This window comes from Pan troglodytes, chromosome X, assembly GCF_028858775.2.
Source record: "Pan troglodytes isolate AG18354 chromosome X, NHGRI_mPanTro3-v2.0_pri, whole genome shotgun sequence".
Classification (NCBI taxonomy): Eukaryota; Metazoa; Chordata; class Mammalia; order Primates; family Hominidae; genus Pan; species Pan troglodytes.
Genome location: NC_072421.2, coordinates 129,498,759 through 129,526,632, shown reverse-complemented (window position 1 = coordinate 129,526,632; position 27,874 = coordinate 129,498,759). Strand labels below are relative to the sequence as shown.

Genomic DNA, 27,874 nt, shown 5'->3' with positions numbered 1-27,874 from the left:
CAGGCTTTAGGATATAAGAATTAGATTAGACACAAGGAAAGATTACCAAATTCAGCAACTGATTAAACTGACATGAATTCCTAGTAGTAGATGAGGCTCTCCATCAAGTTTAATTACCATTTCTTTAGAATGGTTTAAATATGGTTCTGCCTAAAGGAAAGAAAATCTCTTATAGTCATTTCTGTTCATAAAATTATTTGAAACTTTGAGTTACTGGCAGTCAAGGTTAAAGCCTTTTAAAAATATTTAATCACTTTCAGTTAGGAAAACTCATCTCCACCTAAAAAAATAAGAATTAAAATATTACTTGATTATTTTAATCAAAACACTTTCTTAGAAACAGCATACTCTATAATTTCTAAGGCAGAAACATGCAAATAAAAAAATATAATATTAAAGATGGAAGGGAACTTAGAAATAACTTAGTGCAACTTCTTTGTTTTATAGAACACCTACGTCCAGGAAGTTTGTGTCTGGTTCACAGGCACAGAGCCAGACCTATAACCTCAAACACCCCAGGCCAGCCCAGTGGTCATTCTACTATACTAAGTTGCCTCTCATAAGTCATACTGAATTTTAAACATAGTATCATATTAATAAAGATTTTTAAGGAAGGGAAAGAAACTCAACATTGATAGGATCACACTGAATTGGGGAACAACCAGTGTTTCTCAAAGGCATTCTGTGTGTAAATGCATCTTCATTGGGTTGAATTTTCCTGCACACTGCAGGATTTTAGCATTCTGATCCATGACCACAAAAATGGCAGGAGCACTTCTAAGTCATTGTGACAACCCAAATGCCATCACATTTCCAAATAACCTATAGAGGGGCAGAGAGAACTCTGTGAAGAACTGGATCTGTAGGCCAACCTTGTTTAGAACCCTAGTACCACTATCTTAGTCAATTCAGGTGCTATAGCAGAATACCACAGACTGGGTGGCTTAAACAATATTTCTCACAGTTCTGGAGACTGGGAAAGAAGTCCAAGATCAAGGGGCTGGCAGATTCGAGTCTGGTAAAGGCACTCTTCCTGGTTTCCAGAAGGCCTTCTTCTCACTGCACCCTCTCGTGGTGGAAAGAAAGTCAGAGAGCTCTCTGGGGACTCTTTTATAAGGGTGCTAATCTCATTCATGAGAACTCACCTTCATGACTTAATTAGGTCCCAAGGTCCCCACCGCCTAATACCATCACATTGGGGGTTAGGATTTCCACACATGAATTTTGGGGGGACACAAACATTCAGTTCATAAAAATCACTTTTAGTGACAGTTATCTCAATTACATATTTTTTAAAAATCTAAGAAAACTCAGTTTTTTTCAGGGATAAGCTTGCAAAAGTCAAACTTTGACAGCAATGGATACACACATCCCCTTCTAATTTGGGAGACTTTATTTTATTAAGCTATTTGCATTTCTTATATAGTCTTAGAATGCCAGCAACATGTTCAAACGTACAATACATCTGTACCTACATAAGGTAGAGGTCATGAAAAAAGAATTTAATTTGAACATATTAACTAAAGCAACCACTTAGCGTGCTCAAAAGCCATTAATCTTCAATTTAAAAAATTAAGGTATGTGCATATGCACACATTTGCATCTGTGTGTAACTATTTTAAAATACTTACAAGATCCAGTGCTGAACCACCGCCCAGGTATTCCATTATTATCCATAATTTAGACCCCTGTAAAGCCATGAAACAATTTAATAATTACAAACCTGAGCCAAAATAACATACTAGCAAAAATGTTGAATCTCACATACTAAAGCACAGATTCTATTTGCATGTTCTCATTTATTTGTGGGAGCTAAAAATTAAAACAATTGAACCCTTGGAGATAGAGAATAGAAGGATGGTTACCAGATGCTGGGAAGGATAGTAGGGAGGGGGAGTTGGTGATGGTTAATGGGTACAAAAAGTAGTTAGAGAAAATGAGTAAGATCTAGTATTTGATAGCACAACAGGGTGACTATAGTCAATAATAATTTAATTATACTTTTAAAAATAAGTAGAAAAGTATTACTGGACTGTTTGTAACACAGAGAGTAAATGTACCCTGATGTGATCATTATACATTATATGCCTTTATTAAAATACCTCATGTACCCCCACAAATATTTACACCTTCTTTGTAGCCACAAAAATTAAAAATTAAAAAAATAAAGAACAGATTCTAAAATGTAGGTTTAAAAATGGTTGCTTGGGAACCCCGAATATATTTTTTCCATAGAACATTCCAAATTAAAATTCTGAGCTTAGACTACCCGCATACCTTTTTGCCTATGATATAGCTAAACAAATAAAAGTACTGTTTGTTATTGTTGAACTATTAGTAATTTTTATAAAAAACAAAGCTTTAAATACTTATCTTGAATAATATTGGAAAGAAAAGATAGTTACATTAAAGAATGAGGAGGTAAATGAGGGCTTGTAGAAATTTTGGGTTTGAGTTTGAGGACAATGGATATTTTGCCTTATTTCAGTTGTTGGCTTTCATTTGTTTTGATGTACTTCAAACTTTTATCAGCTACGGTTAATGGGCATTTTTGGCACACACGGAACCTAGAAAGAATATTGTTCATTTTACCTCTGATGTAAATGGATAAGAAAAAGGGAGAGTGTAGCTTTAAAAATATGTGCTTTCTCCAGGTGGAATTAACTTCCCTGTGAGCTGAACAAGAGGAAATGGGGCTCCTGGGAGGAATATATGTATACAAATTCTAAAACCGGTGTACACACACACATACCATTCAGTACCATCAGTTAAACACTGGAATAAACCATTAAACCCTTTTTATTTTAGCTATAGCTTAAATACAAGGGACACCTCTCTCTCCATACCATTTCATGAGTGGTATTCTCTGAATTTTTGTGGGACCAAAGAGCTGACTGGAAGTAGAATGGTTGGCTTTACTACACTGGCAGCAGCCAAGTAGTGACTGGACTGTGTTCCAAAAGTTGATTTTTAAGTAAGATGTTCAGAATTTTAAAAGCAAGCATTTTCCCATAAAAATAATGCCTAAGTTCCTGGGGTAGTCCTCCCAAAAGACAATTTCACACAAATGTATTCATTCGTAGTATAGCATAAAAAGTACCAGAGAAACTCACTACTATTTATATCCTAACAATATTTCAAGTAGGAAAATATATTCAGCATGGTGCCTCAACTTGGGATGCCAGAAACACATTTCTCACCTTTACAACCCCAGCTGCGGGGTGAAGATTCTCAAGCTACTGCCAGTAGCCCTCAAACTCAAAAATCCCTGGGAGGTATTCAGGAGTCCAATTTAAAATTTCCAGGCATCTCCATGAGGATGTGACTTTATCAAGGCAGAGAATGGAATCCAGTGACATGATGATGAGTGCTTAGGGGATGGGAGAGGGTTGAAGAATCAGAGTGGAACTGACATTGTAGTGTAGGGAATGGGATGTGGCCTAGGGTTAGCGATCATGAAGGGAGGGCTCAGTTAATTAAGACAAAATGATTCTCCTTTCCATATGCTGACACTATGTAGAATTTGTAAGAGAAAGGGAGGAACAATATTCCCCTACCACTTCCTCCACTAATCTTGACATCCACTCTGTCCTGACATAGATGGCCAGCAGGCACTGTGAGCAGAAAGCTGAGAGTCTTGGTTAGCAGTGAAGTCTACATTAGGAAATAGAGGAAATAAATTCCCACAATACTGGTGAGGGAAGAGGAGTTCCAGGAAAGGTTCATATAACTTGTATTTGTGTATAGAACCTAGGCACTCACAACCTGAGAATTGTGACTCTGATGTACCTTTATACTTTTTTCAAGAGAAGAAAAAAGTGGTTCTTACAATGGTGGATAGGTTAAAAATTGTTTCTTCTGCCACAAGTTTGTTTCTAACAAGTACTATACTCTATCATATGAATTCAGAGAGCTTCCCATTCATCTGACATTTAAAAGAAAAAGATCTTATAAAACATGCCTATTTTGCAGTTCTGCATGAATGAAAGCACCTGTTTTCCAAGTTAAAAACAATGTGCGCCTTTTTGTTTGTACTAATTCAAAACAGAAACTTGCCAACTGTCTGTCAGTAAAACGTGTTCATAGAAAGCTTGAAATGTGACTTTACAAAGTAGTATATACCATTAAGCATTAAAATTACAACTACTCAATTTCTAGATCTGAAAATAAGGAATCCTTATTTGTTCTGGAAATCAGTGGTGGTGAGGGCTGCACAACACGCCTGTAATCCCGGTATTTTGGGAGGCCGAGGTGGGAGGATCGCTTGAGTCCAGGAGTCTGAGAGCAGTCTAGGCAACATACGGAGTCCTCATCTCTACAAAAAGTGCAAAAAAGTAGCCAGGTGTGGTGGCATATGCCTGTAGTCCCAGCTACTCGGGAGGCTGAGGTGGGAGGATCAATTGAACCTGGGAGGTGGAGGCTGCAGTGGGCCAAGGCTGCGCCACTGTACTCCAGCTCGGGAGACAGAGTGAGACCCTGTCACAAAAAAAAAAAAAGCAAAACAAAAAAACAAAACAAAACAAAAACCACCCAAAAAACAAACAAACAAAAAAACCCACAAAATCAATGTGAATGTAGCTAATGCCAGAGAGCTGTACACTTAAAATGGCAAATTTAGTGTTAAGTATATTTTGCCTGATTAAAAAAAACATACAGCACATAAGACTTTATAAAACTGGAAGTGACAGTAGAGATCATCTTGCCAAGAATATGGCTAGAAAATTTACCACTTCTGAGTCATTTTCTTCCAGCTTGGAATGCTGTGTCCCTACCCCACTTGCACCTTCCAACCCCTATCAAAATCATACTCAAGACTTAGTTCAAATGCTACCTCCCTAGTTTGAGGGTTATTGCACTTGATGTACTCACAGATAAGCAGGCTATTAATATGAAGCAAGTTATAAACACATATCTGGGGCTGAGCAGAGAGGATGAAACCAGAGACATCAGTTTAGAAGTTGTCAGACGAAAGTAGATGAGATTAACCACAATATGCAAAAGAGGAGGAATACACATAGTAGGCATTAATAAATAAGCGTCTGTTGAATTGAATCTAACATGGGGCTTCTTAGAGGTGTATTATATTAAGTTTAAAGCTATTCCTATTTTGAGAAAAGAACATTTTAAGAAGGAACAAACTTTCTAGCCTCCATTTTCTTCAAGTTTTATAAGAGAACTCCAAAACAAATGTTAACAATAAAAGAATATTCCAGAGGCATTGAGCATACATAAACTGGCTGTAAGCACATACAGTTTCAGTGAAAAATAAGGAGAAGGCCACAAAGCCGTACAGATGATTCTGAAATATTTTACTTCATTCAATTCTTTTTTTTTCATAAATACTGGTGATGGTGGGTGGGAGGCAATATTTCCTTAACATACACAGAAATCTAAAGGCAATTTTCAGCAGCAAATAAAGGCATGATTCAAATTCTATTCAATGCCTGAGTGTCATTTTAAGATTTACATTGAACTAGAAAAATATTTAAAGATTATAAAAGATTATTCCAACATTATGAGATCAGAAGGGAAGGGTTTGCTTATTTTAGCACTCTTCATAAAGACTAACTTTGTCAAGAAAATCTGCCCAGTGAACTAAAATTAAAGGAAAACACTGTGGTCATACTGATGTGTTTGTCTGGTTTTTAACTCTTGTTTTCAAAAATGAAGTTATACAGTGAGCTTAGTCAAAATGAATACCTAGTACATTTTTTGCATGTCTCAAGGAAATCACTACAACTGCATACAGTTTCAAAGAACATATAATTTTCTCTCAAATGTAATAACCTTTTCCTCCAGCTTACAGTGAGGTCTTAGTTATGGATGACATCCTGTGTAAGAACAACCCATTTCCCAGTTTGCTCAATTAACTTGACTCACAAAATCCTCCATGTCACCTGAAATGGAACAATGGGCCACAATAAGTATGTAAGTTGACTGATAACACAGTTCCCTGATGGCACGAAGACGATGTGGCCTTGACTTATGTTGACTACATGAAACAGAATCCTGTTATATTTGACGTGATTTTAGTTTAGAAAAAAATACAAACCCACACAGTCATACTATGTTGTAATATAAATGGAAAATAAATGAGTTGGTCAATTTAAGAAAGTGATTTAAATAAATGGTATGAAAATGTTGTAAGATTATAGAATATTTCTTTCTCTGTGTGTATATACATATGTCTCAAGACATATGTATATACACACAGATTTATTTACTTTAAATAGATTCAGAACACAAATAATCAACATAAGCCAGCTGCACATTTCTACAATTTTATCATGAAGCAACATGTTCTTCAAAGTAGTGTTTTATATCATAGAGTTTAGTTAATGATGGGTGAAGGAGATAAAAATAATTTGATTTAATCCCTTAAGAAGCTATCTTGGACGATGGTTTTGTAGCACTGACTGGTCTGAGTACACTTTACAATGAAAATTTGGGACAAACAAAAAACTAGTTTTTAATTATTTAAAGATTAAGTAAATAGTGGGTGACTAGTGCATGTATACTACTGTGCAACTTAAAAAACACTCTATATGAAATCTTAGGAAAAGAAGATAGAGCTGTCACTCATTTTCCATGGGAGTATTGAATATGAATAAATAAGCAACCAATAAAATGGTCAAACCATATCAGTACCAATTTTCAATATATTATGGAATAGCCATTTTAAATAGGGCTTATTTAATATTTTAGGTCAGCAACCAAAAATAGTGTATTTGTCACAGATGCCTGAAAGTAGCAAGGATTCAGTTTTGCCCTAGAGTGAGTCTGGAAATACCGGGATTCAGTCCAGAAAGAGTAAACCAGAATCAGCAAATGATACACACACAGACACACACACACACACACACACACACATACACACACACGCACACACACGACAACAAATTCCTGGGGCTATGTACCACCAAGGAATTGTATGGGAATTAGGAGGAGAACCTAAAACTACTGAGACTGCGTAATCACTCATGAGATCTCTAAAAAAGAATATGATGGGCTGAATTAGCTTTTTAGGAACAAATAGGACAGCAAAATTATCACACAAAGGAGCAAATAATTATGTATGTAGTAAAATACAGTAATAGCTAACACTTAGATGTAAATGCTGAAATTGGATAGAAATTACTAGCATTATCACCTCCTTTTGGAGGCCTTTTATTCATGCCACTCCTGAAAAGGACAGAAGTGACTACTTACTTATTTGTGCATCATCTATACCTTGTACATACTTTAACCATAAAATTGGCATCATTTCAGTGCAAAACTGGACTGTGAGTGCCTTGACAGCAGTAGTGAGTTTGTTCACTTTTATATCTTCAGCACCTAATACAGTGTGTAATATATAGTGGCTGTTTGGCTGCTTAATGATTCATTCTACTATGCATTCATACCACATACATCCAATATTAGAATAAGTCGGGTTTTGTAAACAGGCAGTGAAATTTGTGATAAATTTCTATATCAGTATTAACCAATATAGATACAGATAGATGGAAAGCGATGACAAAGTCACCAAGACGGCAGAGGAGATACCAGTTTTAATCATCCCCTCCCTCCACATATACATAAAAAGCCCCCAAATATAGACAGCTATCCACAAACCCAAGTAACCCTGGAAGGATTCAAGGGCCTATTTAACAATCTGCAGAAACACAGTGGAGCAAAAAAGAAAGAATAACTCCACAGGAAGGATCACTGAGGAGATCAGCATACCTGAGAGGCCAGGAAATGTCTAGGAACAAAGATGAAAGGTGGAGGCTATTGGTATCACTACACAGTAGAAGCCATCATGGTCCCCAGTGGCCTGCTCTGCAGAGGACACTGGCATCTCTTGCTACTGAGGTAGCCAACAGCCATTTCTGCCAGGGAACCCCAAGAGGAATACATGACTACAAAACTCTCTCATCTCAAGAAGAAGACATTGTTGAGCCACATGGAGAAAGAAGCCACCACTCTGAAAACTGATGCAGCTCCAGACCTCTGAGTCATGGCCACTCCACTAGTGCCCACACTCCAGACCCAGATTCTGCGTCTTCACTGAGCTCAACCATACCTCAGACATTGGAGCCACTGCCACAGTGAGCTAGCTCACACCCCAGGGCCCCGGAGCCAAGGTTTCTCTGAGTGTGCCTATGCTCCAGACATCCACACAGTCACCACTGAAAGCTAGCCTGTGTTCTGGACTCCAGACCAGCTGAGTGGTTGCACTGGACCCACCCACAGCTCAGACACTTGAGCCAATCACTGCCATAGTGAGCTAGCTCACATCCCAGGCTCTGGAGACAAGGTCCCTCTGAGCGTGCCTATGCTCCAGACATCAGCTCAGATGTTACAAATAGCTAGGCCCTATGCCACCCTCAGAGCCACTGTAGCTCTGTGCAGCAGTAGGGGGTATTTGTACCTAGGACGTTGGTATTACTATTGGCTTGGGCCCCAGAGCATGTCCCTCCAGATATGCCTATGCTTGAAGCCTTAGTTCTGTGGCCACTCCATGGGCATCACTCATTAGACACTAGTGCCACCTCAAGTGGGCCCACAAGCAGACCCAATGCCAAAAGGGATCTACTCGGCTATGATTTCTCTGGTGGAAGAAAAAGAGACTGGGGGGACCCTAGCAGCTCTTGCCACCAAAGACCTCAAACAGCCCTCACCACTGTTGTAGACAACCAAGGTATTGACCACTGAGGATCCCTGCAATCTTTGTCAACACTAATCTCAAGTGACAAAGCTGCACAGGAACTATACTCCTATGCCCTCATTGGAGCCAGAACCACTGCAACCCACCCAGCCATTGCTCTCACACTGTCCTACAGAGGAAGAAGGCCTTTTCACACTGAAACCTGTAATGTCTGGAAGAGGCGATTGCTCTATCAACTGCAGAGACATCAACATAAGGCAATAATAAACATGAAAAACCAAGGAGACATCTCACCACCAAAAGAACACAGTAGTTTCCCAGTAGCTGACTCCAAATAAATGGAGATTTATAAACTGCCTGACAAATAATTTAAAATAATTGTGTCAAGGAAGCTCAGCAAACTTCGAGAAAATACAAAGAAACAAGTGAAATCAGGAAAACAATAAATGAACAAAATGATAAATTTAACAAGTAGATTAAATCATTTTAAAAACTCAGAAATTTCAAAGCTGAAAAATACAATGAATGAAATGAAACAATACAATAAAGTGTCAATAGCAGAACTGATCAAACAGAAGAAAGAATCTGTGAACTTGAAGACAGGTTATTTGGTAAAGGTATAGACGGATATCCGAAGTTTTATTTGGTCAGCAGAGGATAAAATGATAGCATTAATTTTTACGCAGGCCAACAGCTTAATTAGTTATAGATATGCTCTTTTTGGCCTATAGATCAAGCAGTAACAACAAACACTTCCCTCCTTTTAAACCTTGAATGGCAAAGATCTAGCACAGCCTTCATTTGAAAAACTGCAATACAAGGATAAACAATTTTAATTTTAAAATGATTCAAACTCCAAACTAAGCTAGAGTTCATGGGGGCTTTTTTTCAACTATTTATTATTCACATTTCAACAGACACGAATCCTGACTTCTAACTCTGGAACCCAAGAACCACTGGGTTTTACCAACCAGTTTTCTGCTATGTAGTAACATCTCCATCTGCTGGAACTTCAGGTGTCTGCTAATCCCATGATCCTGGAACCAGTAAAAATCCAACTTTTATTTGGAGGGGGAGGCAGATGTTATTCCACTTAATTCCATTTTAACAAATATTTACCACGTGCTTAAGATGTACCATACCCTGTGCTAAGGAATGTAAGTACCAGGACTGGTTAAGCTAAACTCCCTGCTATGAAGGAGCTCACAACCTGGTGGGGGAGAGAAATGTGTAAATAACTACCATAACTCAATGAAATAAGTGACATACTTACATGTTCCATCAGTTCTGAGGTTGAGACAGTTAAGACCATTGAGAATAGTGTCTGGAAACCCAGGGGGATAGCTCTTTCCTGACAAAGGAGATGTCTCCAGGACCAGCTGCATTTCTGCTCCTCCATCAAACCAAAAGTTCAGGTGTGGAAAAGGGGTGCAGCTGAGTACTGGGATGCATTCAGAATACAGCTGCTAAATCTAACAACGGTTTATTTGGCACTATAAATGGAGCTGGATTCTGCCTGGAAGCCATAGACTGCCAAATCCTAATTTAAGACATTGCCTTTCAAAAAAATAGAATTAAAAAACTTCTAATGAAAATACCTTATGACTTAAATAATACAGCACACACATTACCTTTAAATATGACCCATAGTATTTTGTTACATATGAGCTGTCACATTGACTCAAGACAGTTATTTCTTGCTGAATGTCTTCTATTTCATCTTCGGCTTCCTCAAGGTCTATGATTTTAATAGCAACGACTTGCTGGGTACGGTTATCAATTCCTTTGAAAACTTCCCCAAATGAGCCTTTCCCAATGCGCTCTAATTTTGTGAACAGTTCTTCTGGATCAGCTATGTTATTCTAAAGGGAGTGGGGAACGAGAAAAAGAAAGAACACAAATGTTTTGAATCAAATTTTTTTGATGAAGGAAAATAAATCACATAACAAATAACAAATTTTTGTAAAAGCATACAAACTCCTTTGACTCCCCACATGTGCTTTGTTAGAACAACTGTAATCCCAAACAGGCAGCTAGTCCATATTCTAGTGAATCATACACACTAACTGAGCTTAGCTGATCCTGCTATCACAAACATTCTCACACAGCAAATATATCCAGTGCATGCCAAAACATCAGGCACTTTTTGGAATAAAGCCGCTGATTATACACAGTTTACACATTAATGCAAATGTAGCAATAGTGGGAGAATATCTAACCTAAGCTAAGGTGAACTGTTTAAGTTTCTAACATTCTGCCAATATTACCTTTTAACACTCCTCTCTCTCCAACTCGGATATCCCAATCATCTTAGCTACACTTCCAAACCGCCATCTAAATAACACAGACCACAAAAGACTCCAGGCTTTACAGGTCTTTGTTTTTCATTAGTTGGAATCTTATCTATATGTAATCTTATCATCAATAGCTGAACTAAGATTCTATACCTTTGTAATAATTGCTAGTAATCATGAGAAAATGGTAACACATTGAAATTTTCACAACTCATGTCATAGTGAAGATCCAGAATAATTTAACACTTCACTACAATAAAATCTGGAATAAGCATAGGCTTTTAAGGTTAACAAATGTATAGGCATGACTTAGATTTATAAATTCACTGTTGTTTCCTGATTCAGAAATATTCTGTATCTTATAATATACAATTTTGAATTAAAATTTTACCCCAAGACAAACTTTATATACTTACTTAAATTCATATTGCTGAAAATATACTGCTGATCAAGTAGAAACTCAAGATTGCCAACCCTGCCAAAAGCACATTAAGTGCTTTATTAATCAAAAACTTTGAGTTCCTTCAAAATATAAGAGGATTCTATCAAGTTCTGGTGAGCTATCATGTCTAATTTGTTAACTGGACCTAGAATATCTGTTCATTTACTACAGTTTTACTTAGTTTCACTTCATCATCAATTTCAGAAGACAATTATGGAGTTAGCATGTCCCTTTTATCTTCCTTTATTAGACAAAGAGGGCATTGAAAATATTGTTTTTCTCTTATCAAGTTCATTGCACCATGATCACCAAATGGACACACTACTACTCCAGTAAACCACTACCTTTTGAGGTAACTCCAAAACTCATGACTGCTTTTAAAGAATTTCACCAAGTTCTCTTTTTACACAGCCTAAAATACAGTTTGTACATGACCTGTTTACCTTATAAGCTTCCCCATTCTCTCTGATTGGATTTTTTTCCATTTCTAAAAGTTGTGCTTTCCATATAGAAGTCTCTGAGACTGCAAGCTACTTGTGTATCCCCACCCACCTCCAGTACCCACATGGAACAAACACATCTTGAGCTTTCCATATGGGCTTTTAAAAATAGCTTAGGCTTCCAGTAGGTTGCAAATGCATTTTTAATGCCCATATTTGGTTATAATACCTTCTCAAAAACTTGAGTGCCATCATTATTGATTTCCTTGGTGTCCTCTTTTACCAAGACATTGTATTTCATTGTGACTACTAATACATAGTGGCTAACCCACAGTTACCTCTTCCTAATTTTGGTGATGGTTCTTGGCTTTGTAATACCTTGTGGAAAAAATACTTACTACATAGCTTGGTGATGGGTTCACCTCCTTATAACTTCCTTTGGAAAAAATATTTCTGTTTTCCTGATACAGTTATAAAACAATTCTAAAATTTGGAAATGTATCACTTATTTGAAGATACATAGGATATATCTTCTGATAAGACATTCTGGGAAGTGTATGTATTCATTAACTTTATAACAAGAATCTTCTGTTGTTAAGGAACAAAAATGAACACTTAAACTTCCTAATTAGTGTTTTAAAAGGATTTGATTGAAACAGTCAACCTCAGGGAGGATATGGCTGTTCCTTGCTTCCTACAATAAATGGGTTCTTGCAAATATGTAAATCAAAAATTTTAAAACAAGGTCACATTTTGCATTTTAAAGAAGCACTGAAGTAAACTCTAATCCATGGATATAGTTTAAGATTTTAAATTGAGGAATAGCAAGTTAGACACAGAAAAAGAGAAAGATCCATCATTTACACAATGTTTGCACTTCCTACTCTTTTATTTTGCGTCTAACAATGCTCCTACAAAACACCAACTTTCAGAGTGGAGGGAATTATGAAAACAAGATTTCACTAATATAACCTCACTTCCCTAACTAGCTAAGGGATAGAGACCCCTGCCCCATTTACTAATCTTGAATCCCTGATAGATAATACAAAAGTTATAATTTCCCCTTCATCATTTTAAACCAAAGTATCCTAAGTCTTTATTAAGACAGGTTTCCTTCCTGCTTTTAGCACAAGGGAAAAGATCAAGTAAATAAATAGCAAGCATCCCAAGGAATGCAATTAAAAGCCACCTAAACAAAGAATCTAGTTTGCCTAATCATTCCCATCATTCTTTGGAACCTCTAAGAAAAGTCAGCTCCCTCTCCATCCAAATCAAATATTCTTTTAAGAATACTGAAATTCCAACCCAAATGCCCATCAATGACAGACTGAATAAAGAAAACGTGGCACATATACACCATGGAATACTATGCAGCCATAAAAAAGGATGAGTTCATGTCCTTTTCAAGGACATGGATGAAACTGGAAACCATCATTCTCAGCAAAGTAACACAAGAAGAGAAAACCAAACACTGCATGTTCTCACTCATAAGCAGGAGTTGAACAATGAGAACACATGGAAACAGGGAGGGGAACATCATACACCAGGGCCTGCCAGGGGGTGGGGGCTTGGAGGGGATAGTATTAGCAGAAATACCTAATATAAATGACGAGTTGATGGGTGCAGCAAACCAACATGGCACATGTATACCTATGTAACAAACCTGCACGTTGTGCACGTGTACCCCAGAACTTAAAGTATAATAATAAAAAAATACTGACATGTCTAAATATTCCTTACCTCTACTGCAAAAATCACAATTTATTACTCTATCTGCATTTGTATTGCCTTCTCAAAGCTGCCCCAAAAAAAGAGCTCTATGTTCTGTAGTGTCAAATAGGAGGAACTGCTAAATTAAGCTCATATTGACTTATTAATGACAGACTATTTCCGCGTGCCATACCAAAACAGGGCTACGAAAATGAAAACCTCAAAGATCCACCTCCTCAGGGCAATCAGATTATTCCTTGGCCCTGTTTTATCTGTTATTTAACTTGAATTTGCACTCTTCAACTATAAGTACACTGTTAGAAATTTAAGTCTTATTCAGAAGGTATCATTACCACTAAAACAACAATAACAACAACTATTTAGTATGGAAATACTCTGAAGAAGTCCAAAAGGAAACAATGTTAGGTGAACATCTTGCTTGTCTCCTGTGCAAAGTAAGGAGCAGATAGAAGAAGGCTTCTTGGATACTTAAACCACAGAAACAGACAGCTGAAAGAACTCTTACAAGTTCTCTAGGTGCTCTCCAATCCTGGCTATAAATTAGAACTACCTATATCACTTTTAAAATGTGGATACCTAGGCTTTACCCCAAAACTACTGATTCAGCCTACTGAGACTGGGGCCTTGCAACCAATACTTCTGAAAAAGCACCCCAAATGATTCCTGTGTAGTCATTTGAACACTAGTCTCGACATCAGCACTTGGGAACCACTAAGCAGATGGATGTGAAATTTGTATCCTTGATTACAGGGAACCCATTATCCTTATTTTTCCCAGGCAAGCATATGGGTCTCATCTAATTCTGTACATTAAAAGTGGACAAGTTGGAGATTAAAGTAAAACTAAGAGGACTTTGGCATTTACTATACATACCTATATTTTTAAAAATGAAGTCTGCAATACTTCTTCTAAGGATATGTCTCTAAAGTTAGCACTGGTGACCCTTGAACAACATGGGTTTGAACTGTATAGGTTCACTTACACACGAATTTATTTTCAACCAAACACAGATCAAAGATACAATATTTCCAGAATGTGAAACCCACGTATAGGGAAGGCTGACTTTTCATATATGTGGGTTCCGCAGGGTCGACTGCATGACTTGAGTATGCACCAATTTTGGTATACACAGGAGAAGAAGGTATCCTGGAATCCCGAGGGATGACTCAAGATTAGAAACATAATGTTTGTCAAAACACAAGCAACATATCCCGTACACTTTGTATACATATTCTTAAACATTGTTTATACCCAATATAGTCTATGTATTGTCGATAGGGCCTATAATAGGTTAAGATGTGATTGATGACAGAGTTTTGAGGATAACAGCCAACATTGATGAAGGATAAAATTTTAGATCTAGTTAGTAGAAAATGGGTCAACTTGTGGAGGGGGGCATTAGGAATTGGTGGCCAGGAGAAACAAGAACATTGAAGACAGATTTAGAATTAGTCTTGGAGTTCTCGCAGAATGGGGACCTAGAGAGTAAAATGTGGGAAAGAACCAAGGTAAAGAATCTACTTCTTTGAATTTGAACTAGCTAACTAAGACCCCCAGTAAGACTCTGGGACTGAGAGTGAAAACATAATAGATGTAAGGAAGAGGAGGCAGATTTCTCACAGGATTTGACCTGGAAGGATTCAACTCACGTATCCTAAAAGAATCTTCCAGAACTAAGAACCAAGCTGAGTAAGGTTGAATTGTTTTGCACCTGCCTTCCTACCTTAATAAAGCCCATACTATGAATGCTGTAGCTATAAAATAACTTTTTGCACTTTACAAAGACTGGCCTGTAAGTAGGCCTATCAGTGACTCATTGATGAGGAGGAGTGTTACAGGAAATAATGAGCAAATAATGTGCTAATGATATCAAGGCTTAAAAGAAGATTTCTTACTTCCTTGAAGTCCTCAAGTGGGAACACCAGGAGTGACTTGCAGTGAATACAAAGTGCCCTGACAATCACAGAGAGCAACTAAAAACTTCAGCCTAACAATGTACTAAACTAGAGATATTTAGCTACCTGTTTAAATTGATCAAATCGGTTCTCCCAGGCTAGAGATGAAATGCTTTTCTGGATTACTTCCATGTATATACAGTTTCCTGTCATCTAAGAAGCAGAATGCATATAAATAAAAGTCATTCTCTAGTTGGTTTATGAGCCTCAAATTAAATTACTATTCTATTATGATTGCCTGTGTTAAGATTTTTCACTTGCCCTTATGAACATTGCCTAAAATGTTTGCTGAATGTTTCCTAATCAAGATATCATTTTTAAAAAAAAAAGGAGATTTAGGCCAGGTGCAGTTGGCTCCTGCCTATAATCCCAGCACTTTGGGAGGCTGAGACAGGTGGATCATTTGAGCTCAGCTGAGTCCAAGACAAGCCTGGGCAACAGGGTGAAACCCTATCTCTACTAAAAAAGAAATACAAAAAATTAGCCAGGCATGGTGGCACGTGCCTGTAGTCCCGGCTACTCAGGAGACTGAGGTGGGAGGACCACCTGAGCCTAGAAGGGCGAGGCTACAGTGAGCCATGATCGCACCACTGCACTCCAGCCTGGGCAACACAGTGAGAGCCTTTCTCAAAACAAAACAAAACAAACAAACAAACAAAAAACAGAATTTTAATGTCAACAGCCGTATAACTCTTACCAGTGCTGAGTTCGAGAAAACAGGACACTATCTTTTTTAAGTGCCAGATATAATCCAAATACAATTGACTGCTCTCTCAATCACGGGCTTTTAGAAATAGAAGGAAATGTATATAGGTCATTCAATCCAACTCTTTATCATCACCATCAGCAACAAGCATTTATTGTATACCCGTTTTGTCCTAGGCTAGGATCACTAAATGGAAGCTATGTAATTTAAGGCCATTTATGTTAAAATGGTAAGTCTTAGAGAAATTAAGAAGAGATACAGACTCTTGAAATTAAAAGAATTAGATAATCTTTGAGATGAACAGGAACTTAGCAAACTTGTCCAAAATATATTTTTACAGGGAGGAAACTATACCCTGGAGAGGTTACAAATTGTTCAAAGATAAAAGGTAGTTAACTAGTGGCAAAGCTTAAATCTGAACGCAGATCTCCTGACTGTTATGTCTAACGTTCCTTCACTACAGCTAGAATTTATTTGTAATTTAAACTATAACCCCTTTTGCTATAAAAGCAAAATTATTTTCCATCGTAAAGAGATCACACAATTGTCTAATGTCTACTCTGTACTATCCCAATGCTTAAAGAATTTGAAAAATTTAAACTTAAAAGAATTGAAAAAATTTAAAATAGGACTTTTCTATATTTAAACTGATATAATTTTTATTAATTTTTTAAACTGACAAAATTGTATGTATTTATCATATACAACAAGATGTTTTGAAATATACAGTATATACATCGTGAAATGACTAAATCTAGCTAATTAACATGCATTACATGCTATATTTCTTATCTTTGTGGTGAGAACACTTAACATCCACTCTGTTAGTATTTTTCAAGAATACAATGTATTATTATTAATTATATCACCATGTTGTGTAGTATATCTTCTGAACCTATTCCTCCTAACTAAAATTTTGTATCCTTTTACCAATCATTTGCAACAACATGGATGATCCTGCAAGACAGTATGCTAAGTGAAGAAAGCTAGGCACAGAAAGACAAATACTGCATTATCTCACTCACATGTGGAATATAAAAAATTGACCTCATAGACCTAGAGTAGAATGGTAACCAGACTGTGGTGGTTGGGGGTTGGTGGGAAAGATGTTGGTGAAAATGATGCAATTTTTTAATAATTGTTGAACCACTATGCAATTGATTGGCCCTCATATGTATGCACAACTACCAAATATTTCATATTACAATTTTAAAGAAAAATTATTCGTAAGTAATCTTGACTTTCTGGCATTTCTCAGACTATTTTTTTTTTTCCATGTCAATAACTAGACTGGAATGGGCTAGCCTCTAGAGTGTAGGAGATAAAGTAGTGATGCCATTCCATGTCATGATTCCCATAGGATCCAATGTCAAGAATCCAACAGCTCCAATTCCAGCTTTATCAGTGATTTGTTGTATACTTCAGTAACCCTTAATACTAAGGTTTCCAGTTCTGTTCATTTAAAACCCCCCACAAATTGATGAAATTGTCCAGGAATAAAAAACAACATTTAGCATCAATTGTTAATTTTGTGCTAGGTTTATGCAGGCCTAGAATTGTTCAAATGACCATGCATGCTCAGATTACTTTAATAATCAGAAGGATAAAATAAACTCCCCACAAAATTTTCTCAACCTTTGAAAAATGTGATGTTAGCAGAGTAATTTTTTACTTTGCACAACTTCAGGTTCATACTACAAGTTATCAGATAAAATTTTATGGAATTCTTAAGAGATCCCTGTGATTTATATTTCTGAAGTGAAATACTTAGCTCCACTGTATTTTGCATATGACAGAATAAGAACTAAGATAAAAATTAAGTATGTCTGTATATGTTTCAAATTAAACTGAAGAATTTGGCTTCAGGTTAAATTTCTTTATGTGGACAGTCATTTAAATTTGTATTTCCATATTTATAAGGGCTCAAAATATTTTAACTAAGTGTACAATGAAAATGTTATTAGCTTACCTATTTTTATGGTATACTTACATTTTTACATCTTTCTCAAAGTTTATTATAACTTGCCTTTGCAACATAAAGTAGCAGTCAAATTCCCAGATTTTACATGCATGAAATGAGATAAATGAAATGTAGTAGGGATATGTCATTACATCAACCCTGGGCTTCCTTGTGGTCATCAGACAGCATTTTATCAACTCACAGTTGACTCCTTATCTTTACCCACCTACTTAAAAGGCAGTTTTGAGACGAATGAGGCAACAGCACTCCAACCCTGGTCTCAATGGTGAAGCATAAAGTCAAAGGTCTCACACAGTATTATTTCATACTATTAAGGCAACTGTTTAAACTTTCAGCAATTTTGTGCATAGCAGCAAGAAAAATGTGTTCATAAGGCAGAAATAAAATTAAATGTATAGGTACTTTTTCATCTTCTCTTTATTTTATTATTCTTATTTTTAAATGCATCTCATTAGCAAAAATACTTAGAATGAGATATTTTAGTAAAGGATAACGTCATTAAAATTATTACAAAAGATTTTGACATAGCGTATGAATAACATAGCAGTTTGAGGAGTTTCTCCTGACTAATAATTTTGAGTCTACTTCATCTTTAAGAACAAAAGAATAATTGATAATATTCCTTCATCTTAATTCCTCCTACTCACGAGAGGATAGGAAAAGAGCTTCCTCTGCCTCCTAACTTGCATTCCTCTTTTTACCCCAGCTTAGATCAGAGGAAAAGAACAAGAAAGCAAGCAGGATACATTCTGGGATGTGAAGAATGCTGTTCTTTACATGTTTGTAAGACAGTTCATTTTACAATGGAGTAAAGAAGAATGAGACATTTCTTTGATTCTATTGTCACTTAACCACATATCACATTTTTCCAAAGAAAAATGAAATATGGAAAGAACGAGAATAAATTTAATAACTTTCCTTATCTTAAAAATCCTCAAGCAAGAACCAAAGTCATAATAGGCAGCACTTTCATTAGCTCCATTTCACAAATATGGAGGTCTTCACATTCCTGTTATTTTAATTAAAAATAGAAATGTCAGATTATTTTGTTCAACCAGGTAAATCATCTTTGGATATAAGCCCTTTTAAGTGAAAAGAAATAACTAATTTTGTGTTTTTTGTTTTTTACTAACTCTCTGGGATCTGAAGTTCCCTTAAACCTTTAATTATATCCATGGGTAAAGGGAAGGAAACATCCTGCAAACAATCACATTCTTCTCTCAATAAACCGAAAGTCAAGGCTATCATCACAATAAATGCTGGATGCAAATTCCATTGCATCATTTAGCTAATTCCTCTCTGACCTTACAGTCATTCCAAAGGAAAAAGGAGGTCTGGTTTCTCATAAGTACTACAGAGGTAAAGAGAGCAGAGAGGTCAGGAAAAAATTGACTTAATTTTGCTTATCTTGAAAATTACAAGAAATCAGTGACTTAATGTCGATTTCACCATCTGTATGAGGGAGAGAGGTGTATTCAATCTTTAAATCCCTTACTGCTCTGAAGCTGTGTGAATCTGTGAAGTATTAGAAGCCAAGTCCCTTTGTTCCCCTTCCTTCATCACTAGCAATCACCAACCCTAGTTTTGAAACAAGGTAATGGATTCATTGGTACTGATCATGTGGCCAAGCCTATAACAGCACACAATAGCTCAAATGAAAATTATATACCACGCCATTGTTCCAGTAAGAAATTCAAAATCACTAGTAGACCGTATTCAAGCCCCAACACTCTAACACTGTAATGAAGTGGGCCTAGACACCAAGAATAGATAAAGAGCAGCAGAATGAGTCATTGTCCAGACTGATTTCTCATCCTTCACACTGGCCATGTCCCATTATATACACGTGACTATCCCGGAGGAAGTCAAGGGGTTCATACAGCTCATACAGGACCTAAATAAGGACCTAATAAGTTCAGCTCATACAGGACCTAAAGTTCTATTTGTCTTTCTCTCCTAGTTGTGAAGTAAATTCACTCAGAACATAAAGTAGTACTCAGAAAGTAACATATATATATATATGTTTCTCTATATAGATAGATGTTATATAGATCTATATGTAGATCTATATACGTTTCTCTCTATATATAGATATATATATAGATCTCTCTCTATATATATAGATATATAGATATAGATCTCTCTCTCTCTCTATATATATATATATAGATGTAGATCTCGAGAGAGAGAGAGAGAGAGAGAGAATTTGAACATCCAGTGAAACTAAGTTTCCAAAGGGAAAATTCCAGGGATATCTGAACATATTTCAAGCCCAATGCTTCAGTAGGTAATACCTTAGACATACAAACTTAAATACAGTGATCCATTAGGAAATGACTCTATTTTTAAATTTTTGAGCCTTTGACTCATGCCATTTTCTCAGTCTACAATACCTTGCTCTCCTTCTCCATCTCTGAAAATCGCAGCATCTTTAATTAAAAACAAAACAAGCCTTATCATCCCCCTAGGGGAACCTGATTAACCAATCCATCGCTTCATCTTCTGCCCTCCCACAGGACTTTACTTGTGCCTCCATTAGAGCACACATTTTACTATGTTTGCATTCTCTTTCATTGCCATGACTTTCTATTTTCAATAGCAGGCTTATTAAGGATAGGGCTCTGACTTACTCAGTGCCAGCTATCCTCACAGTATCCAGTAGGGCCCTTTACACACCATGGCCATTGGATGTTTGCAGGGTATTTACCTGGGGTCCCTCCTAAAATGAAATCTTTGGCATGTGATTATCTTTTCATTTGCAACTTGACTTCTGACTTTTGGTGAAAGGGAGACTATATTCAGTAAACTGACGGATGTTAACATAGGTATGAAATTTTAAGTCAATCCCTATTTTCATGTGATTAACATAATAAAAACTTTGCGAAGTCACAACTTTGAGATTTTTTTCCTTCAACTGGAGACAGTTACTTGTGTTGCAAAACAGCAATTCTCGAAAGAATATGGAGCTATACTCAAAGAAGAGTTGGTAGCAGCCACATACACAAGGATGCATATCAGTGGTATATATAAATCTGATTCTAGAAGCACATCTACAATCACTATTAACCAGAACCACATGTCTACTGTATGTCCTGGAGCATCCAGGATGATTTCATACTCTAATGCAAAGATTAGAGGCCTTGAAGAGCCACAGTTTGCATACCACTCTGCTGTAAATTTCTTTTAATTTCATTGTGCTAAATACATATAGAAATACACAATTCAACCAGGCGTCAGGTTTAACCAGGAGCATTAATGTTAAAATTACAGAGATTATTACTGACTAAACACGAGGTTACATAAATATGGCCTGGGATTGATAACAAGCCCTAACTATAAAATATTCATTTGGAAAGGGGGAAAAGGCCATACAATGAAAGAAAGACAAAGACTCTGTTAATATATGAATGATAAAACAGGTATCCTAATTTATTCAGGCCATTATTTAATCAAACCCACACAGGGCACTTTGAAGTGACAGATGCTGAGAGCCTCATTTTATGCTATCCATATTAGAGGGAAAATAAAAGGATGTCATTCTAGTACTTTCAGAAATAAATGCCTTTGGTTAGAATTTAAGGCAGCAGCCCCTTATAGCAAATATCGAACTATCATGGGTAATGTTATGGTGAATCTTTAGCACACTTATTAAAATGCATTGGATTAAAACAAAATTGATTTGCTCACTGCCTATCTTTCTTCTAGATGTGGAACTCCAATTAAAATCAATATGTTTGAAGCTTGTAAGCACAGCACTAAATTATTAACACCATGAGTTCTTTTAGAAAATTAACACTGATTGAAAAAGTGGAATTTTACATAGACTTACCTTTTCATTCTTAATGAGAAAGTGGCTGCAGAATAATTTCCCTCCAACATTTTCCTCCTTAATCAAATATATATTCTGAATGAATTTAATCAAATAGTATTTATTAAGAGTTACCCAATGGAATCGTAGGACTAGGGAAAATTATCTCTTGGGTCCTGCTGGCTTTAACATTTTATGATCAAAAGAAAATGATACTGATGGCATGATGGCATCAATAGGAAATGATTTTAATCTTGGCAAAAAGAGAGGAGGTTGTTGAACAAAAGAATGGTCTCTAATTTTTCAATAATCACCTTTTCATTTTCCCAAAGTGAAAAATATCATCAAAGTCTGTGTTTATGTGTGTGTATATGTGTGCAAGGCTAAACAAATGCTTATTGTTCGTTTTTATTACTCTATCTAATTCTTTAAAAGATTTGGAACAGTGCATTAATAAATAAGAATACACTTAAAAACCAAGTAAAATGGTAAGTATGTGTGTGTGTATGTGTGAAATAGTTGTACCTGAAAACCTAACCTAAGAAGAACTATTACAAATGAGCATAAAAGCTCCATACTGTACACCACGATACAGTTAATATATATGAGAAAGTAGCTTACATTAACAATACAGGGCTGAGATTTCAGCAATCTCAGTGACAATTTTATTATTGCTATTCCCTTTCCTTTGCATAGGGAATACCACTCATTTTGGGGAAAAAGCACTAAATATTGTCATATTTTCACTTTCCCAAATACTTTCAGTTTAGAAGACTCTTCTACTTTTTGTTGTGAGTTAATCTCCTCTTGAAGGTCCCCAAATATTCTTGAACTAAGATTTCTGAAACCTATCTCCATCCTACCCCATTGTCCCCATTGTGAATAGCACTTGTAAATATGTTAATCCCTATCTCTAGAGGTACAAATTCACCCGTTTTTACACCCATTGATCTGTGCTGACATTGCTGAAATTACCAAAGCACAAATTAAATGTTCAAATAGAGGAGAAAATGCTACTGAAATTATGAGATATCTACTAATGAGTTGAATCTTTTAACAAATATCATTTCAAACATAAAGCTATTTCCATGTTCTCAACACAGATATGACTAAGTTAATTTTTGCTAATATAAATATAAAGCATTATATTAGTTGATATTTATAGTCCTTGTCTATTTAGAAATCAATGTAACAAAACTGTAATTCTCCAATTGGGATAATCAACATCTAGTACTAAATCTGAATACATGTACAAAAGTTGATCTTTTTCCTTAAAAAAAAAATGCTATATAGTCTGTTTAGGAACTTAAAAATGCAGTAAGATTTTAGAACTGGAAGTGACCCTTATGAAATACTTGGCTTTTTTTTTTAATTTTATACTGAGTGATTTCTAGCTGGGGGTGGAGTGGGGAGAGTAATCACAAATAAGTAACCTCAGGATGGAGATAAATGACAAAGTTTCTTAATTAGTTCTTAAATTGCTTGATTCTAAGCAATTTAAGCTTGATTCTAAGCAATTCTAAGTAATTAAAATGATTGGAACAGTGTCTACCCTAAAAGATCAGTAATTTACAACTTGAGTTCATTTGTACCCTATCATTTTACAACCCTAACCAGGGAGAAAGTACTATTCATCAAACAAATCCTCACTGCCTACCCCAAAAGGACTTATAGGAAAACGCAACCTTAGAATTCCCTTTGTTATTTCTTGCCTTGGCTAATTTCATTTCTCCTCTTTCTTTCCCTTATTTACACCCAGTCTGAAAGCCAGCTCAGCTATCTAGTACAGCCTTTCCTGACCACCTCAGCAAGCCTGGCTTGACTCATCTTTCCTTGGAATTTCTGGTCAGGCTAGTAGGGAGCCGCTGAAAGCTTTCAGCAGATGAGTGAAAAAATAAAGGTTGTGTTTTAAGTAACTGCATCATCTGTACACGCAGCCTTGAGTCTACCTAATGACAAAAGAATAGTGTGACAAAAGAAGAGATGATGTCTGATATTTTGCGGAAAAAAAAATACTGATAGAACTTCATGATTAACTGAATATGGAGATAAAGGAAATCAGCAGCAAATTACAAATAATGCCTGATGGTCATTTTCATTCCTTTGACAATTGTGACATACCAATACGTGTTTTATGGTGGATGGTACCTCCCCCACTAAATCAAGTAGTCAAGTGGCATTGGTAAAGCCTGATTATTTCATATGTTATGATCTAATAATTTTAATGCATTTTTGATTAAGTATTATTCTCCTTACTTCAGACAAGCTACCTGAGATGTTAATTGTAGGGTGAAGACACTTACTCAGTACAAGGAGGAAACAAATGTGATTATATCTGACACTTAACACTCCCTATTCACTTTCCTTCTCTAATAGATGTGTCCATCTAATTTTAAATACTGATAAAAGCAATTAAGCCTCTCCCCTGTCCTCCCTTATATTACTTTATAAAATGCTCCCATTTTTATTTTCTTTCTCTAGAAACCGAGAAAAATACTAAAATGTATCTGCACACAAACATATAAATGTAATTTATCATTCATTGTCATTACCAATACAACATTCTATGTAATTCCATGGTTAAAGTGTATCTCTAAAAAGCAAACAGAAACATATCTGCCTATTTACTCTGATCTGAGGGCTTTTCTTGAATTAAGCATCACAATAATGGAACCAATAGGCAAGTCAGTTACTTTAGTAAAGTGAAAATCTTTTCTATTGTCATACTATATCCACAACCTCAGTGAAAGTACTATAAAATGCTTCCTTTCTTTACATCAGCAATTCTCAGTCGGGCTTAATGCCCCAAGGCAGGGATCCGCAAACCTTTCTTGTAAAGGCTGGATGCTAAATATTTCAGGCTTTGTGGGTCAGGTACACTTTACAGTCTCTGAGTCTCTGTCACATCTTTTTTAAATAACTCTTTTAAAATGTAAAAAATATTTTTAGCTTGCAGGCCTCACATGACTAGGTTACAGACAGTATTTGGCCCTTAGATGTAGTTTGACCACGGCTACCCTAAAGAATCCTTATATGAAAAAATTAACTGCTCTCCGGTGCATCTAGAATTGGGCTTCCTTATATGTCCTTCTTGAGAGAATTGAGAAGACAGTAACTCAAAATCATTTTCTGTTTTATGGTTCAGATGAGGAATTCTGGTTGAGAAAGGCTGCATTCAATTAACAAAGCTCCAAAAGCACTACTGGAAGATGGTAGATGATTATTATTTTCCAAAAATACAAGGAATCAAAATATTTGCCAGGGAGAACCTAAAAATTCAAAATTTCAAAGAACTTTCCTTTTGTCCAAAGCATAAGCCAAACATTATAGCCTTACTACCTCTTAGCAGAAAATTAAATACACACAGTAAAAGCATAATTACACATTCATTGCTTCAGTTAAAAATTATTTACATCAAATTCAAAATTTGCCTGGAATGAGTACCTGATCCCTTCAATATATAAAATGTTGCATGTACGCTGTCTTTTACAAATAATAACCTAGTCCCAATTCCTGAGCAGAATCTCCAAAACTCAGTTTTAGAGCTTAAGGATTACCTATGCAATCTCTTTACTTTACATTTGCAGAAAGGCACACAGGCAATTTCACAGTATAGTGGAACAGTATACACTACATTCTTTATTCATTCTAGTAGTTAGGAGGAAATGATTTAGTGTCCTATCAGGAAAAGAAAAATAAAGTATCAAGCTCTGGAACCACTTGGCCATATTAAATACGAGTATTCTTTCACAATTAACAGATAATCTTTTCAGTTAAAGAAATTTTTAAAAAATATCTAAAATGTACTTTATCTTTCAACCAAGATCACACCTATATTGTAATTTCATGATGCACTACCATCAAAAATACACCCCAGAGTAATCAAATTAAGATACGTTTAGTTATACAGATTGACCCAGAACCCAGGCATGTGGGTAGACAAAGGGAGAGAACTGTCTCTATCCTGGAACAGGATAGAGAAAACAGTGGCAGAAAACAGTGTTTTTTTGTTTGTTTGTTTTAAGCATAAAGACATTTATACCTTTTAAACTACTGTAAAGTTAAAAGTCAATAATGTAAACAATACAGTATGTAGTGTCTGTAAATATTCCTAGAAAAAAGTAATTGGACTACTACTATTTACAACTCTTAGCCAAAACATAAATCAACTGGTGCTAAAAAGTCATTAGGCAAACTTATTTTAGAGTATATATGAGATGCTACTCAGCCTTGAAATGCTCCACAGAACTGTTTTAATCATTCCCTAAGGGAGACCTTTAATGCCAGAACCTACTGGAAAAATAACAATGATATTAAGTCCAGTCATTTTAAAGTGAGCCTCCTCTTTAGCCCCCTGCTCCCCACAAAATAGCAGTTCAAATTAGCCAAGTAAAATCAAGTGATAGATATTCTGGCATCTTTCTTTATTAATGAAAAATATTTATTTTGGCTACCAAAGGAAAAAAAAGGCCACCCAAAATGACTCCAAGTGTCTAGAAACAATGTATTGGCCCAATACACATGCTACCAAAATTGCACATCTTAAATAGAAAAGCAGCTGTAATCACCATTCCCGTTATGTTAGATCTTTTCCCTGATCTTTCACAAGCTTTCTACCAACGAAAGACTCTTTAGACATTTTCTTGCCATAGCAAATTAATTATGTAAATGTCACTTTTATCACAAAACTCACACGCAACAAGAAAAAACAAATGACTATTACCTCCCCAATTTCCTTTTCTGTTAGCTTTTTCTCCTCTCTGCAGAAAGTAGAGAAATTTCCCATTCTAAAAAAATACAGGAAGAATTCTCAATCTTTAAAGCAAAGGATTTCCCCTTCCTTGGAGATACTGTTTTTCTGTTCTTCCAGAGTCCAACACCTTTTCCCTCACCTACATTTACTGTTTGCTCATGAGGCAGCAGTAATCCTCTGTTATTATGAAATTCTACCTTCCCTAAGCAGGGTTTACATCGCAGCCTCCAAAAACGATGCCTGAACCTCAGCAGATAGAAGATCCATAGCAACAGCGGTAATAGTTTTTTTTCACTTGCTATTACCAGAAATCACAGTCCAAAAAGACGACCATGGAGGTGTCACCTATGCTAAAACCTCGAAACTGATTCATTATTTAACTAGTTGAATCCCACGTTTTCATTTTGTGTGCCCTTTGAGAAGCCTGTGACAGAGTAAAAAAGATCTTTCAGTGACAGTCACCATTTTTCATGAAGAGATAAATAGTTAAAAAAAAAAAAAAAAAAAAAAAAAAAAAAAAAAAAGCAGCTCTCCGGTTACAAGACTTTGTTTGTCACAGAAACAGAATTCAATGCCTGGTCCCTTCCATTCTCTATCCCTTAGAATCTATAGTGTTAAGGACTTATAACAACTTGAGCTTCAAAATAAGAGCTTAGACAATGATGACAAGTTTCTGTGAAGTAGAAGTCACTCGTTTACTGTCCACATATCTCTGATTTTACTAACAGGTAAACAAATTAATATATATCAAAAGCAGTTCCTTTAATGCAATGATTTTCTGTAAAACTATTCTACAGGAAAAATTAAGCAAAGAATTGAAAATCTTGATAAATATAATCCTAGATAATGTTCAATTCAATCCTAATTCGCAAAAACTGCTTAATATTGGTATTGAATTTCATTAAAAGCCATTTCCCATTGTCTGTACTCTGTATGTTACAGACTGTTGTGAGTTCAGTTTCTTCAGGAATACTAAGAATTTAAATATCAAAGGTAGAAAGAACTAGCCACAATAAACGTGCAACATGTGTTACAATAAAAGTGCCTCATGTGTAAAATCCTGACAATACTATTATATATTTAGACATAGGTACATACTCACAGGTTTTTACCT

General features: G+C 35.9%; 1 protein-coding gene across 6 annotated transcripts in view; it reads right to left on the bottom strand.

Moving 5' to 3' along the window:
* Nucleotides 1-27,874, bottom strand: part of STK26 (serine/threonine kinase 26) — a 52,729-nt gene that overhangs the window by 10,802 nt on the left and 14,053 nt on the right. For 4 of the 6 annotated variants that reach the window (XM_003317682.5, XM_009439633.3, XM_024353353.2 and 1 more), the window contains 2 exons: nt 10,282-10,512; nt 1,632-1,688 (listed from right to left, as the gene is read on the bottom strand). In XM_003317682.5, coding sequence (XP_003317730.1) covers nt 1,632-1,688; nt 10,282-10,512 — 288 coding nt within the window. Of the gene's footprint in view, nt 1-1,631; nt 1,689-9,621; nt 9,759-10,281; nt 10,513-27,874 lie in introns of those variants that run through there. The other 2 variants (XM_063804207.1, XM_024353354.3) reach the window with 2 other exon arrangements.